This window comes from Buceros rhinoceros, unplaced genomic scaffold (genome assembly GCF_000710305.1).
Source record: "Buceros rhinoceros silvestris isolate BGI_N320 unplaced genomic scaffold, ASM71030v1 scaffold15677, whole genome shotgun sequence".
NCBI lineage: Eukaryota > Metazoa > Chordata > Aves > Bucerotiformes > Bucerotidae > Buceros > Buceros rhinoceros.
In genome coordinates, this window is record NW_010422897.1 from 5464 (window position 1) to 22669 (window position 17206).

General features: G+C 36.1%; 1 protein-coding gene across 1 annotated transcript in view; it reads right to left on the minus strand.

The window, feature by feature from the left end:
* Positions 1–17206, minus strand: part of LOC104497017 (G-protein coupled receptor 64-like) — a 47031-nt gene that overhangs the window by 2144 nt on the left and 27681 nt on the right. The window contains exons 9-26 of the mRNA XM_010140226.1: positions 15998–16059; positions 14939–14978; positions 14779–14813; positions 13364–13446; positions 12643–12703; positions 11386–12122; positions 10382–10580; positions 9888–10044; positions 8443–8592; positions 8091–8213; positions 6997–7042; positions 6788–6891; positions 6083–6207; positions 5024–5292; positions 4122–4221; positions 3540–3814; positions 1534–1635; positions 627–779 (exon numbers count right to left, since the gene is read on the minus strand). Coding sequence (XP_010138528.1) covers positions 627–779; positions 1534–1635; positions 3540–3814; positions 4122–4221; positions 5024–5292; positions 6083–6207; positions 6788–6891; positions 6997–7042; positions 8091–8213; positions 8443–8592; positions 9888–10044; positions 10382–10580; positions 11386–12122; positions 12643–12703; positions 13364–13446; positions 14779–14813; positions 14939–14978; positions 15998–16059 — 2821 coding nt within the window. The remainder of the gene's footprint in view (positions 1–626; positions 780–1533; positions 1636–3539; positions 3815–4121; positions 4222–5023; positions 5293–6082; positions 6208–6787; positions 6892–6996; positions 7043–8090; positions 8214–8442; positions 8593–9887; positions 10045–10381; positions 10581–11385; positions 12123–12642; positions 12704–13363; positions 13447–14778; positions 14814–14938; positions 14979–15997; positions 16060–17206) is intronic.

Sequence of the window (17206 nt, forward strand, 5' to 3'; positions counted from 1 at the left end):
AATTAATAGCTTTAGGGAAATTCAGTTTCAGTACCTACTCTGTGGCCCATAAGTGCGGCAGCCCTCTCAGTAGTGTTCACTTCACTGAGGGGATTTAAGTTACAGTCTCCATTTTCTCTTCTACCCCTCTCATAAGCAGCTCCCCTATGAGCATTCTATTAATAGTCTTCCTCATATAAGCTCCTGCATGATTTTTTTCATACTTTCAAGCTATATTTCTATCCTTATATGTCTTTCTCCTTCAGGCATTGTTTGTTTTAATAAGGTTTAAAATACGAATTGTTTCAAAACACGCTTGAGGTTTATTGTCATATATTCAGGTGACAGGAAAAGTGTTAACTGCAGCTTCTGGTAAGGAATTGCTCTGATAATGAATATTACCTACTATTTGATATAGAACTCAAGAGTTCTAACTGAGAAGGAGAAATGGGTATTTTAGAACTTTGTCTATACTTCCCCTAAAACAGAGGTGTGGTATTATTTGTGAGGACATCCTAAAATATTCTGACCCTGTATTTTGACTAATGTTTTGTCAGCATTTCACGTTAGCATGAAAGAGCACAGTATTTTTGTTTTCGGACAAGTAAAAAAATAGCTTGAGAAATACTATTTTTCATCATACGTACCATTTCCATTTGCGTGCACTGAATAATCATTATTCATTAGCAGTGTTGTAGAGTTAGTGGAGTTACTGTTTGATTGTAAAGAATTGGAAGAACTGGATACTCCTTGATTTACAGTCTGCTTCTTTAAACCATTAGTAGCAGTTCTACTCCAGTCTAAAATAGAGAGATGTTATAGAAAATAGCACAACTCATACAAGCAATATATAAAAATATAGTTAATAACACAACTTAAAACATCTACTCTCCTCACGGTATTCTAGACAGAATTATCTTCTCCTAACAATTTCATGAATCTTGATGTTTACAATTATTTAGATCTAGTTTCTTTTTCTCTCGACCTTTTTTAATGAAAGCAGCAGTCACTTTTAAGACTCCAGACCACACCAGAAGAATAACTAAAGTACATTTAGTTGATCCTCCAAGTTAAAGTGTATAAAAATATACATAGTTTTATGAGAAATCAACTACTGAATAACTAAGATAAATTTATTAATAGCTTTTTTGGTTTAAATTATGCTTTCCCTTGTTTTTGTGGAAGTCATACAGTTGACTCAGAAGCTGGAACAAATCTTACGGTTACTAACTGAACAAAAGTCTTCTGCAAAGTCATGCCTTTATACTGCAGTGGAAGAGATCAACTGCAGTTAACAGCTTAATGCGACAGCACTTAAGCATGTAAGAACTGCATTAACCACCACCTTTAAAGAGGATAATTTTGGAGGTTTATTCTACCTTGGATAACAAATTAAACTGCAACTGCAGCAAAATGATTTATTGAATTTTTTTAAAGTATGATGAACTACTAGGAACTTTGCAGTAAGTATAAAAGTACTCAGAAGTAAAAAAAAAAAAAAAAAAAAAAAAAAAAAAAAAAAAAAAAAAAAAAAAAAGAAATATTCATATTTACCAGAGTTTTCAGCCAGCCTGAATTTCCCACAACAAAGATATCTTCTCCACTGTTTACGGACATTCTCTTTTGTTACACAATAGAAGATGAAAATGAAGAATCCTGCAAAGCAATAATGTTAGAAAACTGACTTTTACTACTTCTTAATGAACAGCATTTTGTTTTTCTTTTATTTCTTTTAAATTTCTAATCAAAAGTAAATGACAATTTTGGTGAAAAAGTTTACAACTCTGAACACTTACTAATCTACGTAACCCCCTTACACAGATTAGAGGAATCATACACACAAATGCAAGAACAACATATATAACCACATCCACAAAGTGCATAAAATTTTTTTCTGTCAAGTGAGAAGGGAAAAATTCTGTGTATCCTGAAATTCATTTAACTCTTCTGGAAAAGAACTCATAGCAACATCAAAGAGAGGATGTGATACGACACTGTCAGGCTATGCAGCTCTTAGCACATGGTATGACACTGTCCCAGCTTTTATTAGCAGCTAACCTGTTATCACCAACTGTAACAGAACCAGTAATGCGACAGAATTTTGAGAATTCATGCAAAGGAAGTAACTCGTATCTAAAATAATAGTAAATGATACTCTCTTTATCACAGATTTGAAGCCAAATAACAAGGGATGGGGCTCATTTCTGTCTCTTGCGAGTGCCACATTAGACTCATTGTCTGCTTCTCATTCACTTCTAACTGACGCAGAGCGTGACCTAACTTTCCCTGCTAAAAAGTCCATCATCATCGCCCCCCCTTTAAGGAAAAGTGGCGCTCAGTATTTGCACAATTCTCCAGCTGAGAGGGAACAGATGTGTTAGGTTTACAATTAATAGAAAATAACGTGAAAGAAAACTAAAGGATCAGACTGGTGCAGACGTGCACGTATGGTATGTTTACACCGCTTTTAAGGCCAGTTAAGCATGTAAAATTCCACCAGAAGAAACTACTTAAATCTCTCTTTGCTTAATTATCTCAGCTTTGGCTTTAAGGATGAGTTTTTGAATGTGACTAAGTGTTGCTTTTCACACAGGGTTCTATACCATTTTCAAATACATTTTGAAACACTGGCACAAGATTAATTAAAATCAATACAATTTATGCACCTTCATCACTTCTAGGTGCCCAGCACTTAACTCAAAACCAAGTAAAAAGGGGAATTTTGCTTCACAATCCTATGCAAGACAAGGGAAGATGTGGGTTCAACCCCTCAAGTTATCTAAGAGTAAGGTACTCAAAAATCAACACAGCAAATAGAGGAAGGGTATATATACAAAACGGCAGTTTTCAGTGCTTTAACGTCTCCGGGAAATCAGCCAGCCAGTCATCTAAAGCGCCACTCAGGCAGGAGTTTGGATCCAAACTTCGGTAGGCCAATTCAGATATAGTCACATAACTGTAGGCACCTACAGTACCTCCTATTTATATGGAAGCTTTTGCAGTCTCTGAAACTTTGCTTTTGGATATATCCAGCATCCTGGCCTCTGCAAACCTGCATGCCTTCATACCTCCTTCTGATACGTTCTCAAGTACTAAAGAACACTAACTTTCAGATGTTGCAGCCTTGCCTGTCTCAATGGCCCTTTGCTGAATGTCTCATCTCACTCCTAAGCCTTAGGGGTAAGTGGAAGACAGACAGAGTTTTCACTACATTAACTGCATTATTATGAGAACACAAAGTATCCGAGAATTTAAAACTGGTTTGTCAACTAAAGAGGTAGTCACTCCCAGTGGTGTCTACTTTGCATGCATTTAAAAAATGATAAAATTTATAGATATAAATATACTACACCTATAACAAGTTCCCAGCTTTTCTGTACCTTGCTGTAACACAACCGTAACTTAAGATTACAGTAAAGCAGTATCATCTTTAATTTAATTAACATGTTAAAATACATATCAAAATGACATCTTTATTGCTGAATCAAGAAAATGCCATTTCCAAATGTTTTGTTCGTTATATCATAAACGATGAGCTATAACATGAAGGATAAACTTACCTTGCAAAGTGTTGAAAACGGTGAAGAGGTAAGTAAATACCTCATTTACTGTGAAGAAAGCAAATCCCCAAGTAATTCCCAACAAGAACGTAAGGCCAGCAACACTCCTAAGGTCTTGAATACTGGTTTTTCTTTGAGCACCGAGTTGTTTTTTCTTTTTGATACGACAGAGCTGGACCAGCACAACAATGAACATGCTGATATTGATCAGGAATATCAGGCAAAAATATCCCACAGCAGTAATATAGAAGACAATTCTGTTTTTAATCCAGCAGCTAGAACACAAAAACAGTCTGTCAGTGATTATCAGAAACAGAAATTAAGCAAAACAAACGTGAGATAAAGATGTAGTTTGTTGCACATGCAAATCATTTTTGCCTCTTTAGTAAAAAGTACTTTTTTGGCCAAAGGATGAGAGCTTTCATATAGGCAATAACCACAAAACAGGACACACGCCAGAGCTATACCATTTCAAAGCTCTCCCATTGCCTCCTTCCCTTGCCCACTTCTACTTTGAAGAAAAGCAGTTTTGTAGGACCTCCATCCCACTCTCCCCCCTAAAAGCACCACCCTTTAACTCACAATTCATCAGGTGTGGTTATTGAAACCTTTCCAGTGGCTATAAGTCCGTAATTATCTGGTGATACTGCCAACACAATGGACACAACGACAGCTGGTAACCCTAAAAGATTATGAGCAAATACGTACGTGAAAATGATGACAAAGATGGTATTATGAGGATTTGAAGTTATATTTTTCTGTGAAATCTGCAGCTTGTTTCTGAAATTTGTTTGTTGAATTCTGTTGACTACTAGCTGTCTGAAAGAACCTAAAAACTGGAGCATTCAAACTGCTCAGGAGTGTAACTTGCAAAGAAACAAGAGTTAATTCTCTACAGCTAGCTCCAAACCTTTCTGTACAAAGCAATGAATACCATCACTCAAACTGATTTAAAACATCAAATACAGGAAATCTGATTTTCTTTCTTACATCTGTTTTAAGAAAACAATTCTATTGATTTTAATGCCTTCACTCATGATTACTTAAGTGGCCACAGAGGATTATCAGGTCCAGAATCTCTTCATCCAGTTAGATCTGGTTTGCTGCTTTTTGTTATCAGTAGCAGAAATGGAATACATACACTTACTGGCATTTATTTTCAAAACACAACTGACACCATCCTCTGGCAAATGGAAACATTCAAAATTGGTTCTATTGTACTTACACAAGAAAAACTCATTATCAGTTTGCATTGCAGAATCCTCAGTTCTGTGGTTAGAGGGGGATTTCCCTACCTCCAAAAGGCGGAATATATAGGATCGGGTTTACTGATAATTAATATCTGGTCACTGCAAGGTCATAACATTTAATGGCTGCTCAATTTTCATTTCTGAACTGTATCGCATTCACTGAAATATTTGATAAGAGGATGTATCTATTTAGCATTCAAAAGGAAAAAAAAATCCACAATTAAAAATACATACCCCAACCAACAATGCAAAATTTAAGAATGTATTTCCGTACATAGGTATTAAAGACTTTCACGAGAGCCAGATACATGTGGAAAGCTTCTAGGCCCATCCAGGTGAAGGAAGCCAAGAGGAAATAGTGAAGAAATACGGCAACTGCAATGCATAGGCCTTGTTTATCATACAGCGCAATCCACGAGTCAAGGAGGAAAACTAAGTTGAGTAGAAGTAATGCAGCACACAGCTGAATAAGGATTTTGGAGGGGTAGTCTCTACGGATTTTCCTAAAAAGAAAAAAAAAAAGAAAAGAAATTAGTCTAGTCCATGGATCCCTGGCTTACTTCCTCTCTTGTAGTCCTTAGTGCACAAATGCCAAGAAAAAAAATTATTTATATATTTTTACTCATATATAATACTTTGTATATTGCATTTACACCTGAGGAGAGTCATTTACAAAAGATTTCCAAATTAACAGTCCATATGAACAAAGTTTGTTACAACAAGGCTACATAAACGTAACCAATAACTTGGTTTAGTACCATGGCTGCTTTTTTTACATTGCATGTTGAACTACTCCTTGTTACAGTACTTTCAAAAATCAAAATGTGACCATTCTTTATTACTAAACTAGATTAGGCTTTAGGCTGGGCTTCTGAAGCCTTGGCAGAGACAAGTAAATCCTTGTTGACAGGATAATGAGAGAACAAATACGTGCTGAATAACTTAAAGGAGGGTTTCCATAACATAGCATGGAGGATTCATTAGTTAGGGCTCAAACTAAGAAAACCTTGCAACAAACAACAAAGAATACAAATGTGTTTTAAAATGCTATCGTGCTGCACTGCTCTATGTATGTCTTCTGAAACACATTCCTTCAAGAAAGTGCTACTTCTTCATTTCTTACTGCATAGAACCTCATGATTAACTCACTTGTCCACAAGACTGACATTCCTGAACACTGAATCAACATTTCACTGGACAAATTTACTGCACTATTAACAGAGACAGAATCCATGAAGACTACAATCAATCGTAACTGACGAACAATGGCATCCGAGTGGAACAGGTACTTACTCAAAGGCTATGTAGGTCACAAGGGTAACAGAAAGAAAAATTGCAGAGAGGCCACAGCCTATATAGGATATAAAAGTCAGTACCAATTCTTGTGTGGGATTCAACGGAGTATTTCCATACAAGTTCTAAAACAGAAACAGAATTTCAGAGAACATGTTTATTAAATGGAAAAAGATAAAAAAACCTTCAAAATGCACCTTTCCCTCTGCAATTAAAAAAAAAAAAAAAACCCCAAACAGTTCTTTTCATCATGAGCCTTACAAAAGGTCAACTGAAAAACAGAAAAAGCAATCTAGTCCTGTGAGGAGCAGGAAGTTGGACTCAATCCTTATGAGTCCCCTTCAACTTAAGATATTCTATGACTCTAATTGTGAAATCCTATTTGATTAAAAACTGTTTTAAATTTGATTTATCTTAATTTTTATTTCCTACAATGTAAACGTAAAACGTAGATGTAAAAGCTGTAGTTTAATATGTACTTAAGGAATTTTTTATTCCAATGGAATTCATGGGCCCGCATTCACAACGAGCAGTTTAAACGCGTGACTAATTGTACGGCTATACGTACTAACACTGAAGTGAACAGAACCTGAGTAGTATGTTGTAGGTGGTATGTGCTTACTGAATACCCATTTGCTTAAGATAACACATGCTTAAATGTGTTCTCGAATCAGGGTAAGATAGCATGATTTTTTAAGTAATTACCATTAAAACTGCAAAGCTTGTGAGGTGGTTGCATGAACAGACTGTTTCATCTACTGTACTTTCTTTAACTATGCAACCTTCATATGACCAGCCTCCATGTCCACCTGTTAAAGAAAACAGCTTTGTCACTCATAAAAGCCTTTATTTATATTAACATGAGTTAACATATCTAGTACATAACGCTATCTTAGGTGATATCAAGTACTTACCATTTTTACTGAAGTCCCAAAAAACACATCTGACTGTTGAATTATCCTGTTTGGGAGGCACAAAAAAAATTTACTGTACTCTGAGTTTTACAATCAAGTAACTTACGGATTATCCACAAAATGCAGGCAAGAGTCAATATTGTAAACAGCAAAAATATCTGTTTTATATGAACGCAAAATGAATTGAGGTGCATAGAATGGATTCATATTGCAATATGCATGTGAAAAGATGCTGAACTAATTTGAAGTCACCATACAGGAGCTAGCTCTCATGCGTATGCTAAGATCCTGTTCCTGGTAGAACATTCTGAATGCTCTTTCATCGTCGTCTTGCACTATACAAATTCTTGCGATTTCTCATCCTTCCTGATTTTGTAAGTATCAAGAATCAGAGAAATATTTTATCACTTTATATCACCATGATGTTACAGCTTTACATAAAGTTTTCAAGACACACATGAAAATCCTAAAAATAGAGCAGTAATACACTATGCTGCTATGAACACTAATAATTCTATAGTTTTACATCTCAAAATTCAGTATTATAGGAATACAAGTAAAGACTACGCCAAGTCAGCTCTTGAAAAAAGCTTCAGGTTCATTAGTGGAATTCCTATGTTTTTCAGTTTATAGCATTCCAGTATTTTAAACTCTTTAAGATATGGGATAGAAGATTTTAAACCTTGATGCTCCTTTAGGAAAAAAAAAGAATATGAGCCCTAACACTTACAGATGACACAATCCTGTCTTCCAGATTAAGGAACAACATTCCCCTAAGAAAAAAGACTTGTATTGCTTTCTGACCATGCGGTACCTACAAATGTCATGACTGCAGCATCTCTGTAGCAACCCGCACTGCCAGGCTTTCATCTAAGAGCTTTTATTCTTTTAAGAGTGAAACAGAAAGGTAGGTAGGCAAGATAAAAACTGGATAGATAATAAAACAAAAGTAACTGAAACCGTCTGGGAACGTATTTTATACCACTGACAAATAACCAAAGATGAGTGATTTTGAAAGTCCAGAGGGAGAAGAAATGCCCAGACTAAAGGAGGCAGCAAAACTGAACTTAAGTCTGCCAAAACATAAATCATACCTGATTAGGTTTGATATTCTGTAAAGTGACAGTGACATTTGCCTTTAAGTTGCTAACTGTGAGGTTAGCAACACTCGATGATATAACATTACTGATTAAAGATGCATTCTTCAAGGACAGATCCTGGAACAACAAATGAAGAACCAGATTTTAAAATCTTAAAGGAAACAATAGCAGAGGACAGCACCTACAAGCCCAGTTATTATGTGGCGTGAGCACTGGGGAAAAAAAAAAAAATACTTTTTAAATCAGGAAGTTCTGAAATGTGCTTTGCGGGAAAAAAGTCCATTAATATTTTAATTGCTCTAGGCTTGAGTTTAAAACCCTTGTGAACAGAGGAACAAAAAGATACCTGGAACACAGTGGTCTTTTTAAAGAAGTTGAATATAATTCTAGAAGCCAAGTTCAGCTCTTCAGGGGGCACATTTGTCAGCAATGATGAAGGAAGTGTAATCGATCCAAGGTTATTGATATCATGAATTGCTTCAGTGCCTAAAGAGATCTGAAAAATAAATGCAAGGATTATGCTTCATTTTGGTCCCTCATTAAAGAAAAATAAAATTATTACTTATTTTCAGTTTAGAACTTTGAAATACCTATCTCTGTAATCACTGTAAAGAACTCATTCCTACTCTCTCATTCCTCTCCTTCTCCAGTGACTAAGTACCAACTGCAGGCATCTGCCCACCACTGAAAATGCTCTGGCTTTACCCATTTGCTTACAGGGACTGAAGACATCATTGTGGTGGATAATAGTGATTTGAAAAAGGTAAAGAGCAACACCCTAGCTGGTAGCTGAGTAGGATGATTAATATTTCACACCTCACTTCCGAGATCCCTGGTTTAGATAGCCACCAAAGAACTCCTGAATCAATTCCACAAAGGTATTCCTGTCACCCTGGTTTGAACTAATGATGCTTGTTGAAAATTCTGTATTTTATTGCCAGTGCCATGAGATTTCCAGAAAATCATTATTCAGCAAATATCTACTTTTCTGCACTACCACCTCCTAGTCACCTCACATTCATCACGTACTGCTAAGAAAGAACTCAAATGCTAACGTTTCATATAATTTTCAGTATCACAGAACAGCTCCAGTGCTACTCGTGGCTCACACTACATTAAGCTATTTCCTCCTGTGAGAGGACAAAATTTGAGAGGTGTAAAATTGTCCATAACTTTCCATCTCTCTTTGCTTCAATCTCCAAGCCTGGTAACATCCAAATCACTATTTCCTCAACCAGGAAAGAGATTTTGAGCGAGACAAAGTGGATCCAAGCTTTCTAAGCACTTCTTTCTTGGCGAGACCAACTCACCGTGAGTTACAAATGTACGAATGTCATTATCCAAGCAACATAACAGTTCTTTCCTGGAACTCTCCGCAATTAATCTCCTGCGGACAGGTGAAGCCACCTGGAAACACTCCTTGACAAATTTCAGCACTGTCAGGGTGGGTGACTAAGTGACTCATGATTCAGGGGTTTTTAGGTAAAGTTATTCTGCCAAGCACTCAGTCCATTCCAGTGTTCTGGCTGTACCCACTCTAACAGCTTTTTAGTCAAATGCCAGTTTCTGCCAAGTCTGTTGCTTATTTACCCTTATTTACACAATAGAAAATGAAAGGAAAAACAGTGTAGGCTTCAAAAAGGAAGTATTTTTTCTCTGAAACTAACATGAACTAAAGATGCTGAAGTCATGACAAACACAGAACAAACTCTTGTTACCTATTAATATAAAACATAAATAGTTAAAAATAATTGTCTGAGAATTGAGTATTTAGAATTATCATTGTTTAACCTGGAGATCAGCTGAGTCCTGGACAGCAAAAGACATTTCGTTGGAGCGGATGCTACTAGTTTTGACAACTGCCAGAGCCAAGGAAGGGGAGGCAAATTCAGCAGAAGTTTCTGAGAAGTTCAGTTTTAAGCCAATATAATCCACCAGTTTTATAATTCTGTTAAGAAAAATAAATAGTTAGTATTACCAAGCAAGCACATACACCCAAAATTCCTAGGCAAACTGTGGTTATGGAGCAGCAATCCAAGCGTAAGTGTAAAATACAGCTGACTCTGCTCACTTATTGTGGTGTCTAGAGAAAAAAATACAGTTTTCCATGGCATTATATTATAGTAGAGCTGGTTAACACTAGAACAATTCTCCTTCTGTTTTGTGTAAGTATATTAAAGAACAAGAAATATTCTTTAGGATTATGAAAAAAATGAAACTTGCTGAAGACAATCTTCCGGTCACTCAGTACAATGCATCTTTAATCTATTGCCAGAATGACCCACCTGTTAGAAATTCTGGGTGGTAATGGTTGAGAAGCAGTCAGGACTTCGCTAACCTCACTAACCATCCTTTCTACATCCTTCGGCTCTACTTTTCCAGCTGCTAAATCATTTTCTATTTTGGACACAATTTGCTCAGCCGTGGAGATATTAATGTTGGTATGTACAGCAGTTGTGTATGTAGTAGGTGATAGTGTCTTTCCTGTGACAAAAGAAAAGTGCATTTATTTAAACATTGTGTTCAACAAATGAAGTAAGCTTTGAGAATCAGAAAAACTAAGCAGTTTTCTTAACCAACAAACTTCATCACAACTTGTAAGGTCTCTCAACATGTTATGTGAGATGGAATCGCTTTTTCTCCCTATCACCCTACTTTGCAGACAGTAATACTTTAAAACTGATTAAAACATAAAGGAAGGTTTCAAATGGCCAGCATTAATTCCAGTTTTTATTGATTACAAAGTTCCTCACATCAGACTACTAGTGATGTAAAATAAGTTGTTATTTTGGATTTTTAGCCACTGGATGCCTGAAAGCAGAATAAAATCCAGGTAAGATAAGCAATTTGAAAAGAAGCTTGTAAAGATGTGTACAATCTTCACACGAAAATACATAGTCACTAAGGATATTCCTAATCAATAATAGTATTTTAAGAAAGATGCAGCATTGATTTGCAGTATTTTAAATACGTGCATAGTAAAAAAAAAAAACATCCACCTGGCTCTGTGACTTTATTTTTTCTGCCAAAGGTACCTTTTGGGAACATAGCACAGTACCTATCTATCACAGTTACCAACCAATTTATAGGGTGAGGTACCGCTCATCATGGCCAAAGGCATCAGAATGTATTTCAAAATAAGTATGCACCTTGTGAAAGTTGTCTCAGGTTTTTCACAGTAACTGGAAAGTCGCAGATCAGATATATAATCTTTTTAAATAAAGTTTAAAAGCAAATTCATATATGGTATTCAAATTAAAGAAAAAAAATTTTTACTTGTCATATTTACCTGGGCTCCCATTAGGCAGGCTACCATGTCCATCAGCGGTAGAGTGAGGGTGAGCAGCTGAGACAAGATGGTTGATAGGACTAACAGTAGGGGTCAAAGTTATTGTGAAAGGAGTAAGGGGAAGACTAGGTGCTGTCGTAACTTTTTTGTTACCGGAAACAGGTTGGGTCGAATCTGTAGCAGCATGAATTTGTGCAACAGGTTTGGTAGTAGTCTCAAGGTAGGAAAATGCTATCGAAGGTTTTGGAGGAAGCTCAGAAGAGGAAACAGCAGAATGTTTAATAAAACCTACAGAAGGAGAATCTATTGTAGTAGGCTTGCTAAGATATGTAGCATCATATTTAATTGAGAAAGCAACATTAGTGACAGATTTTATTGAAGGTGCAGAAATAGCATCAGATTTATCAGAAGCTATGGAAAGAAAAGTTGGCGTGGTAGGTGGAGCAAGGGACTCAGAAGAGGAAAGTGTCGTGGTAACACTGGTGGAAGACACAGAAGATTCAGAAATAGATGTGGTAGAAGTTTCAGAGGGAGAATTTGCAGTGGGAGATGTGGAGAGAGTTCCAGAAAAATAACTTTCCGTGAATGGTGGGATCAGTGGTCTAATCATGGGGCTTGATTTGGTAGAAAGTGTAGTGTGGGAAATAGAAGTATTAGATTTGGGGTAAGTCTTTTTAGGTAGAGAAGGAGAATGAGGGAAAGGAACCCATATAGAATGAGGTGGCACTTTTATAGTACTGTAAAAAAAAAAAAAGGCACAGAAACGCACGTTAGATTTAACAGTGTATTTTAAAGAAAATGAGTTATAATAGAAGAATATATATGAATGATATTGACATACTACTACATTATATATTTCAAAATCAATCAGATGATTGACTGTTTCACACTCTAGTAACAAATATGAATTCCATAACATTTTGAAGGTTCTTACATTTTATTTTGCTGTAGTTGTTAACTATCAAGTCCATAAATACTACTACTGCCTTTGCTGCCTATTCTGGAGGTGACCCGATGCTGAACACAAAAGCTGTCTGCCATCAGGAAAATTAAAAAAAAAAAAAGAAAAAAAATAAAAGAAAAGGGAGAGAAGGGGAAGAGGGAGAAATGGGGAGGGAACTATATAGGAAAATAACGCCTGTCAGGTTGTTCCTGGGGAGTCCTTCCTGGCTATTACACTGCAACGTGGAAGCTGATTCTACTAATGCATTGGGAAATTTAGGAAATCAGCAAGTCAAATTTTGTATTTTTACTTACTACATTTGTAATTCTTTAGCAGTCAAGGAACAATACTTCAGTGATGAGCAGCAACACCATTCTGCGACAACAAAGAAGCATTGATTCAATTTATCCTGAAGCGTAAAGATTTCTAATACTGTTCAAATAAGCATGTTTAATGTTTTTAAACATAGTGTATACTGCATAATTGACTATGAGGTTTTTTTCAGAAATTACATTTCCAAAACAGATCTTGACCACTCAGAATACTGCAATATCCCCTCATTTTTGCTCAATGTCTGACAGATGCAGAGTTCTGGTTTTGAAGTTGCCATAAACGAACGAAAATGCAAAACTAAGTCTTTAGAAACAAAGAGACAAGTGATATGAGGCATTATGCTATACTACCAAAGTATCACTAAGAAAGCTCGGCTTCTTAATAAACTTCTCAATTCAGATCACCATTTCAGTAGCACTTTTATGTTCCCAAGCCGTTTTGCACCTAATCCTTTCAAAGTCTGCTTTATTAATGTAATCAGCAATGTTATACCAAAGTTTTTTAAAACACATTTCTATCTTCCCCCTCCCCACTCAAAACTTAGAAGGCTGCACTTCTGATGTATTGATATTGTTCAACAAAAATATATTTTTACCTAAAAATAACTAACAATCTTTCCTCCAACTGGAGGTCACGTCTAAAGGCATGAAATTTAATCTGAAAGGGTAACTGTCATCAGACTGCATTTAAAGCATAGCTTACCAAGTTGGCTTACGTCTGCTTTGCCTATTAAACTGCTTATATTCTCCCTCTCGGCCAGCTTGACAATGAAATTGCAGTTTATACTATAAAGAGAAGAATAAGCTTTAGACTCAAGAAACAGATCTGCTTCATCTTTACAATGCACGAAGCTAACATCAAATGCTAAGTGAAAACACCTTAGCACAAATGCTAAGTGTGAAAGCATATTTTTCCTAGGCTCTTTCACATTTGGGAATATTTTTAATGCACATGTAACAGTATGTCAGGCTAAACAGAAGAGTAATAAATCAGGTTATGGCAATTTATTTCCTCTTTTCTTGATAGACACTATTCATTCTTAAATGAGGCCTTCCTTAATTAATGGTATCCATTAAAGAGTTGATAATTATGGAAAGCAAATAACATAGTCTCCACTGTTACTGTAAAGAAACTCCAGAGAGGAAGTAGCAAGTGTCCTCGGCGGCTATGTCAGCATATATGAAATCTCCATATGGAGGAAGTTTCATATACACTGGGGAAAGCCAGTGTTTCTCTCTTAAGTCAAGAGAGAGAACTTAAATGACCCACTTAAGCATGTAACTACACATTTATGGTTCTATGACTTGAAACAGTAAAAATTCCTCACAGTCAGCAAACTCAAACACACACATGAATGAAAAGGCGACACAAAAGTTGAAGTGCAGCTCCTTTCCAGCTAACAAGGATGAAAAGGGTACCCTAACTGCTGACCGTGTACGACATGCAGGGGCGATCTGACTTTCTGTGTATTGCTATTTCAGTGTTTGGGACTCTTCTTTCATCCCAACCCAGGAAGATAAACCCAAGTATTTGGGGAAATGAAGTTCCACATTTTGTTTTGGAACACAGTGTTTCCAAGCTGATCAGTTTAAAGGACCAGCAATTTAGTGGTCAGTAGCAATTAAAGTGACAGATGCTATCTACATTTCCAGGTTTCCAGGATCACCTTTGTGGAGCAGCCCTGACATTCTGATATCCCATGACTTCCCCAAACTCCGGTTACCTTCTCTGGTTTCCCCTATCCTAAGGATGGCTGGTTTCCCAAGCCAAAGAACAGCAAGTTGGGATGTTTGAAGCAATTCCCTCATAAAGGTTGCAGGTATTCACAAGCTCTGCAAGTTTGCTGATCCCAAATCCCATAGCCTTAGTGCTGTATGCCTCAGCTAATACAAAGATGCAGAAGAAATACGTCAGGCAAGCCTATTTCTTCACCAGAGATTAATGAAAAAATCACTAATCAATGATTAGAATTTCATTGTCAGCCTTCATATATTTCTCCAGCCTGTTTTTCAAACTTATCTTCCTAGACAGTTTGTTTTCTCTTCTGTTACATAGCCATTCATACTTGATACATCACAAGACAATTCACGAGCTTTTAAAAAACATTAACAACAAACCTCTGGTTTTCTGCACTGCATTCCATAACATAGGACTGTAACGACATGTGAAAATAGAAAAAAAAAAAATTATTTTGTCAGGAGAAAACAACGCTGATACTTTGATAATGACATTACCAGAAATAAGCTGGAAAAAACGTTTTCCAAACAGTAACCTTACCTCACTTACTGCTTGCAAGGTTTTGTTGAACTCTGAAATCCTTTAAAATAGAAAGTTACCATTATGGAGGATTTCTAGTTATGTTTCTGAAGACAATTACAACAATATAATTAAAAAAAAAGCAATTACTGATAAAAAAATTCCGGTTGATCAGTGTTTTTTTAAAATCCTAGCAGTTCTAATATTGTAAAACCACTTTTCAAAGGATTAAACATTTAAAAAGCTGCCTTTTATCAGTCACTCCACAAACCAAGTTTAAACCTCTGTCATCATATATTTTAACATCAATCCACTTCTTTAAAAGTTATTTAAAAGAGCAAAAGATAAACCTTAATGTTGCCTTTTGGCAAGCAAGCATTTGGAACAGAATTCTAAGTCTATACTCAAAGTAGAATGAGTAGAAATATGGATTTCCTCTGCAAACGAGACCTGCTAGCCAATTACATCATCTTGATTTTTAGGATAAATTTTGGGAATAACAGTAAATATTCACTCATTCAAACCCCTCCTTATGAAGACTGTCAAAGAAGAAACCGCACTAAAACAAAAATATTGATATGGCTCCAAGAATACATATGAAAAAACATGCACCTATGAAGTTCACTTAGTAATTTCCTACAAAACAGACCAAATCCCTGAAATTACAAAAAATGTTTGTTCATTAAAAACAGCAGCCATACCAGCATTCTCAATAATCCACTGCTCATGTCCTCATCTATTATTATTATTTATTGTTAGTAGTAGTATTATTACTAGTATTAACATCATCAACATATCAACAAGGCCTTCAGTCCTTGCTGAGCCCCAAGGAAATGGAAGGACCTAAAAGGAAGCGTACCATTTCCTAAACCAAACTCCAGTTGTACAGCAAACAAAACGAAGATTATTCTAACCAACATAAACTTTATGTTAAAGAACAATAAGTTACAGCTCCTGAAATTTTTAATTTATGAAGTGCAGGAATAATGCAAAGTGAAGAGTCTGCTAATCACAGGGAAGGTCTAACTCAATCTTTTTCAAATATAACAAGGATTTCAATCCTTATTCAAACCTACTTACCTTGATTCTTGTGGGACAGGTGTTGGAAATGCAATTAATTTTGTACCGGTTATGTTATTAATCTGTTAGAAACAAAGATTCCGTGGCTGAGTGAAACCAGTAATGTTTAGCTTTAAAAGAAACATGTTAGTTTCACACATTTTAACCGTCTGAAATGCCACAGATAAGAAGCATGTTTTCTCCTTAATCAACTTCAACAAATATTTACCATGACATTGTTGTCACAACTTATGGAAGGAATTGGCTCATCTAGTATAGGCAGAATAACAGGATCTGATTTGTGCAAGATATGGGCAAGAGAATAGTAAACCTCCCGATATCTCACATTGGAAAAAGAGAAATTTGGCTGTTTGCGACAAAGACATTTTAGACCAGACATTGAGCATGCTTTCTAACTTGTAACTGAAGCAGTGCAACAAGCTCCGTAACAGATCACATAAAATCCTGGGAGTAAAAAGAATTGAGGTGAAAGATGTGGTAGGAATGATTTAAATATATACGATCTAGCCTTACAGCCAGAGGATACCCTAAGGTTTATCTAAAAGCCCTTTATAGATCTGCATTCTTATGGTCTTCTGGATGTCATTATTACCAGTAATTTTTAATTTCATGCAAGCAACATTAACTAAGAAATACTCTGCTAAAAAGCAAAATAGTTAAGAGACAGGAAATACTTTCTTCTACTAGCTGTAACCATAACATTAACACACCAAGACGGTTTCACCACTGAAACACAACACAATGCGGAGGCGGCTTTTGCCACAGTCCTACCCCTGCCCGTACTCAGCACTCCATGTGCACCTAGGCAGTAGCTTTCTGCGGTAATTTTTGCTACTCTCATGCTTGCAGAGATTGGCATGTGAGATCTCAGACTGAGTGCAGACAGGGATGTGTAGGAGAAAGGTAGAAAGTCCTTTACAAGTGAACGTGTTTTCTTCTTTTCTCCCTTCAGTTTTCCATCTATAACAACTAAACATTCTTATCCTTACGGTATTATCTCGATACTGAATACTCTGTAAGTCCTTGCTTTGCGTACTGTTCTTTTAAACCTCTGTTGTGTCGTATAAGTGGACATACTCATGTCACATAAGCCTGCTGCAAAATTAATAACTGATTTAGCCACATGCCAAAAAGCATAGAATGAATTTATGAGTGTCTCAACATGGATGATTCCCAGAATGCAATTCAACTTAATTTATGATGACATTC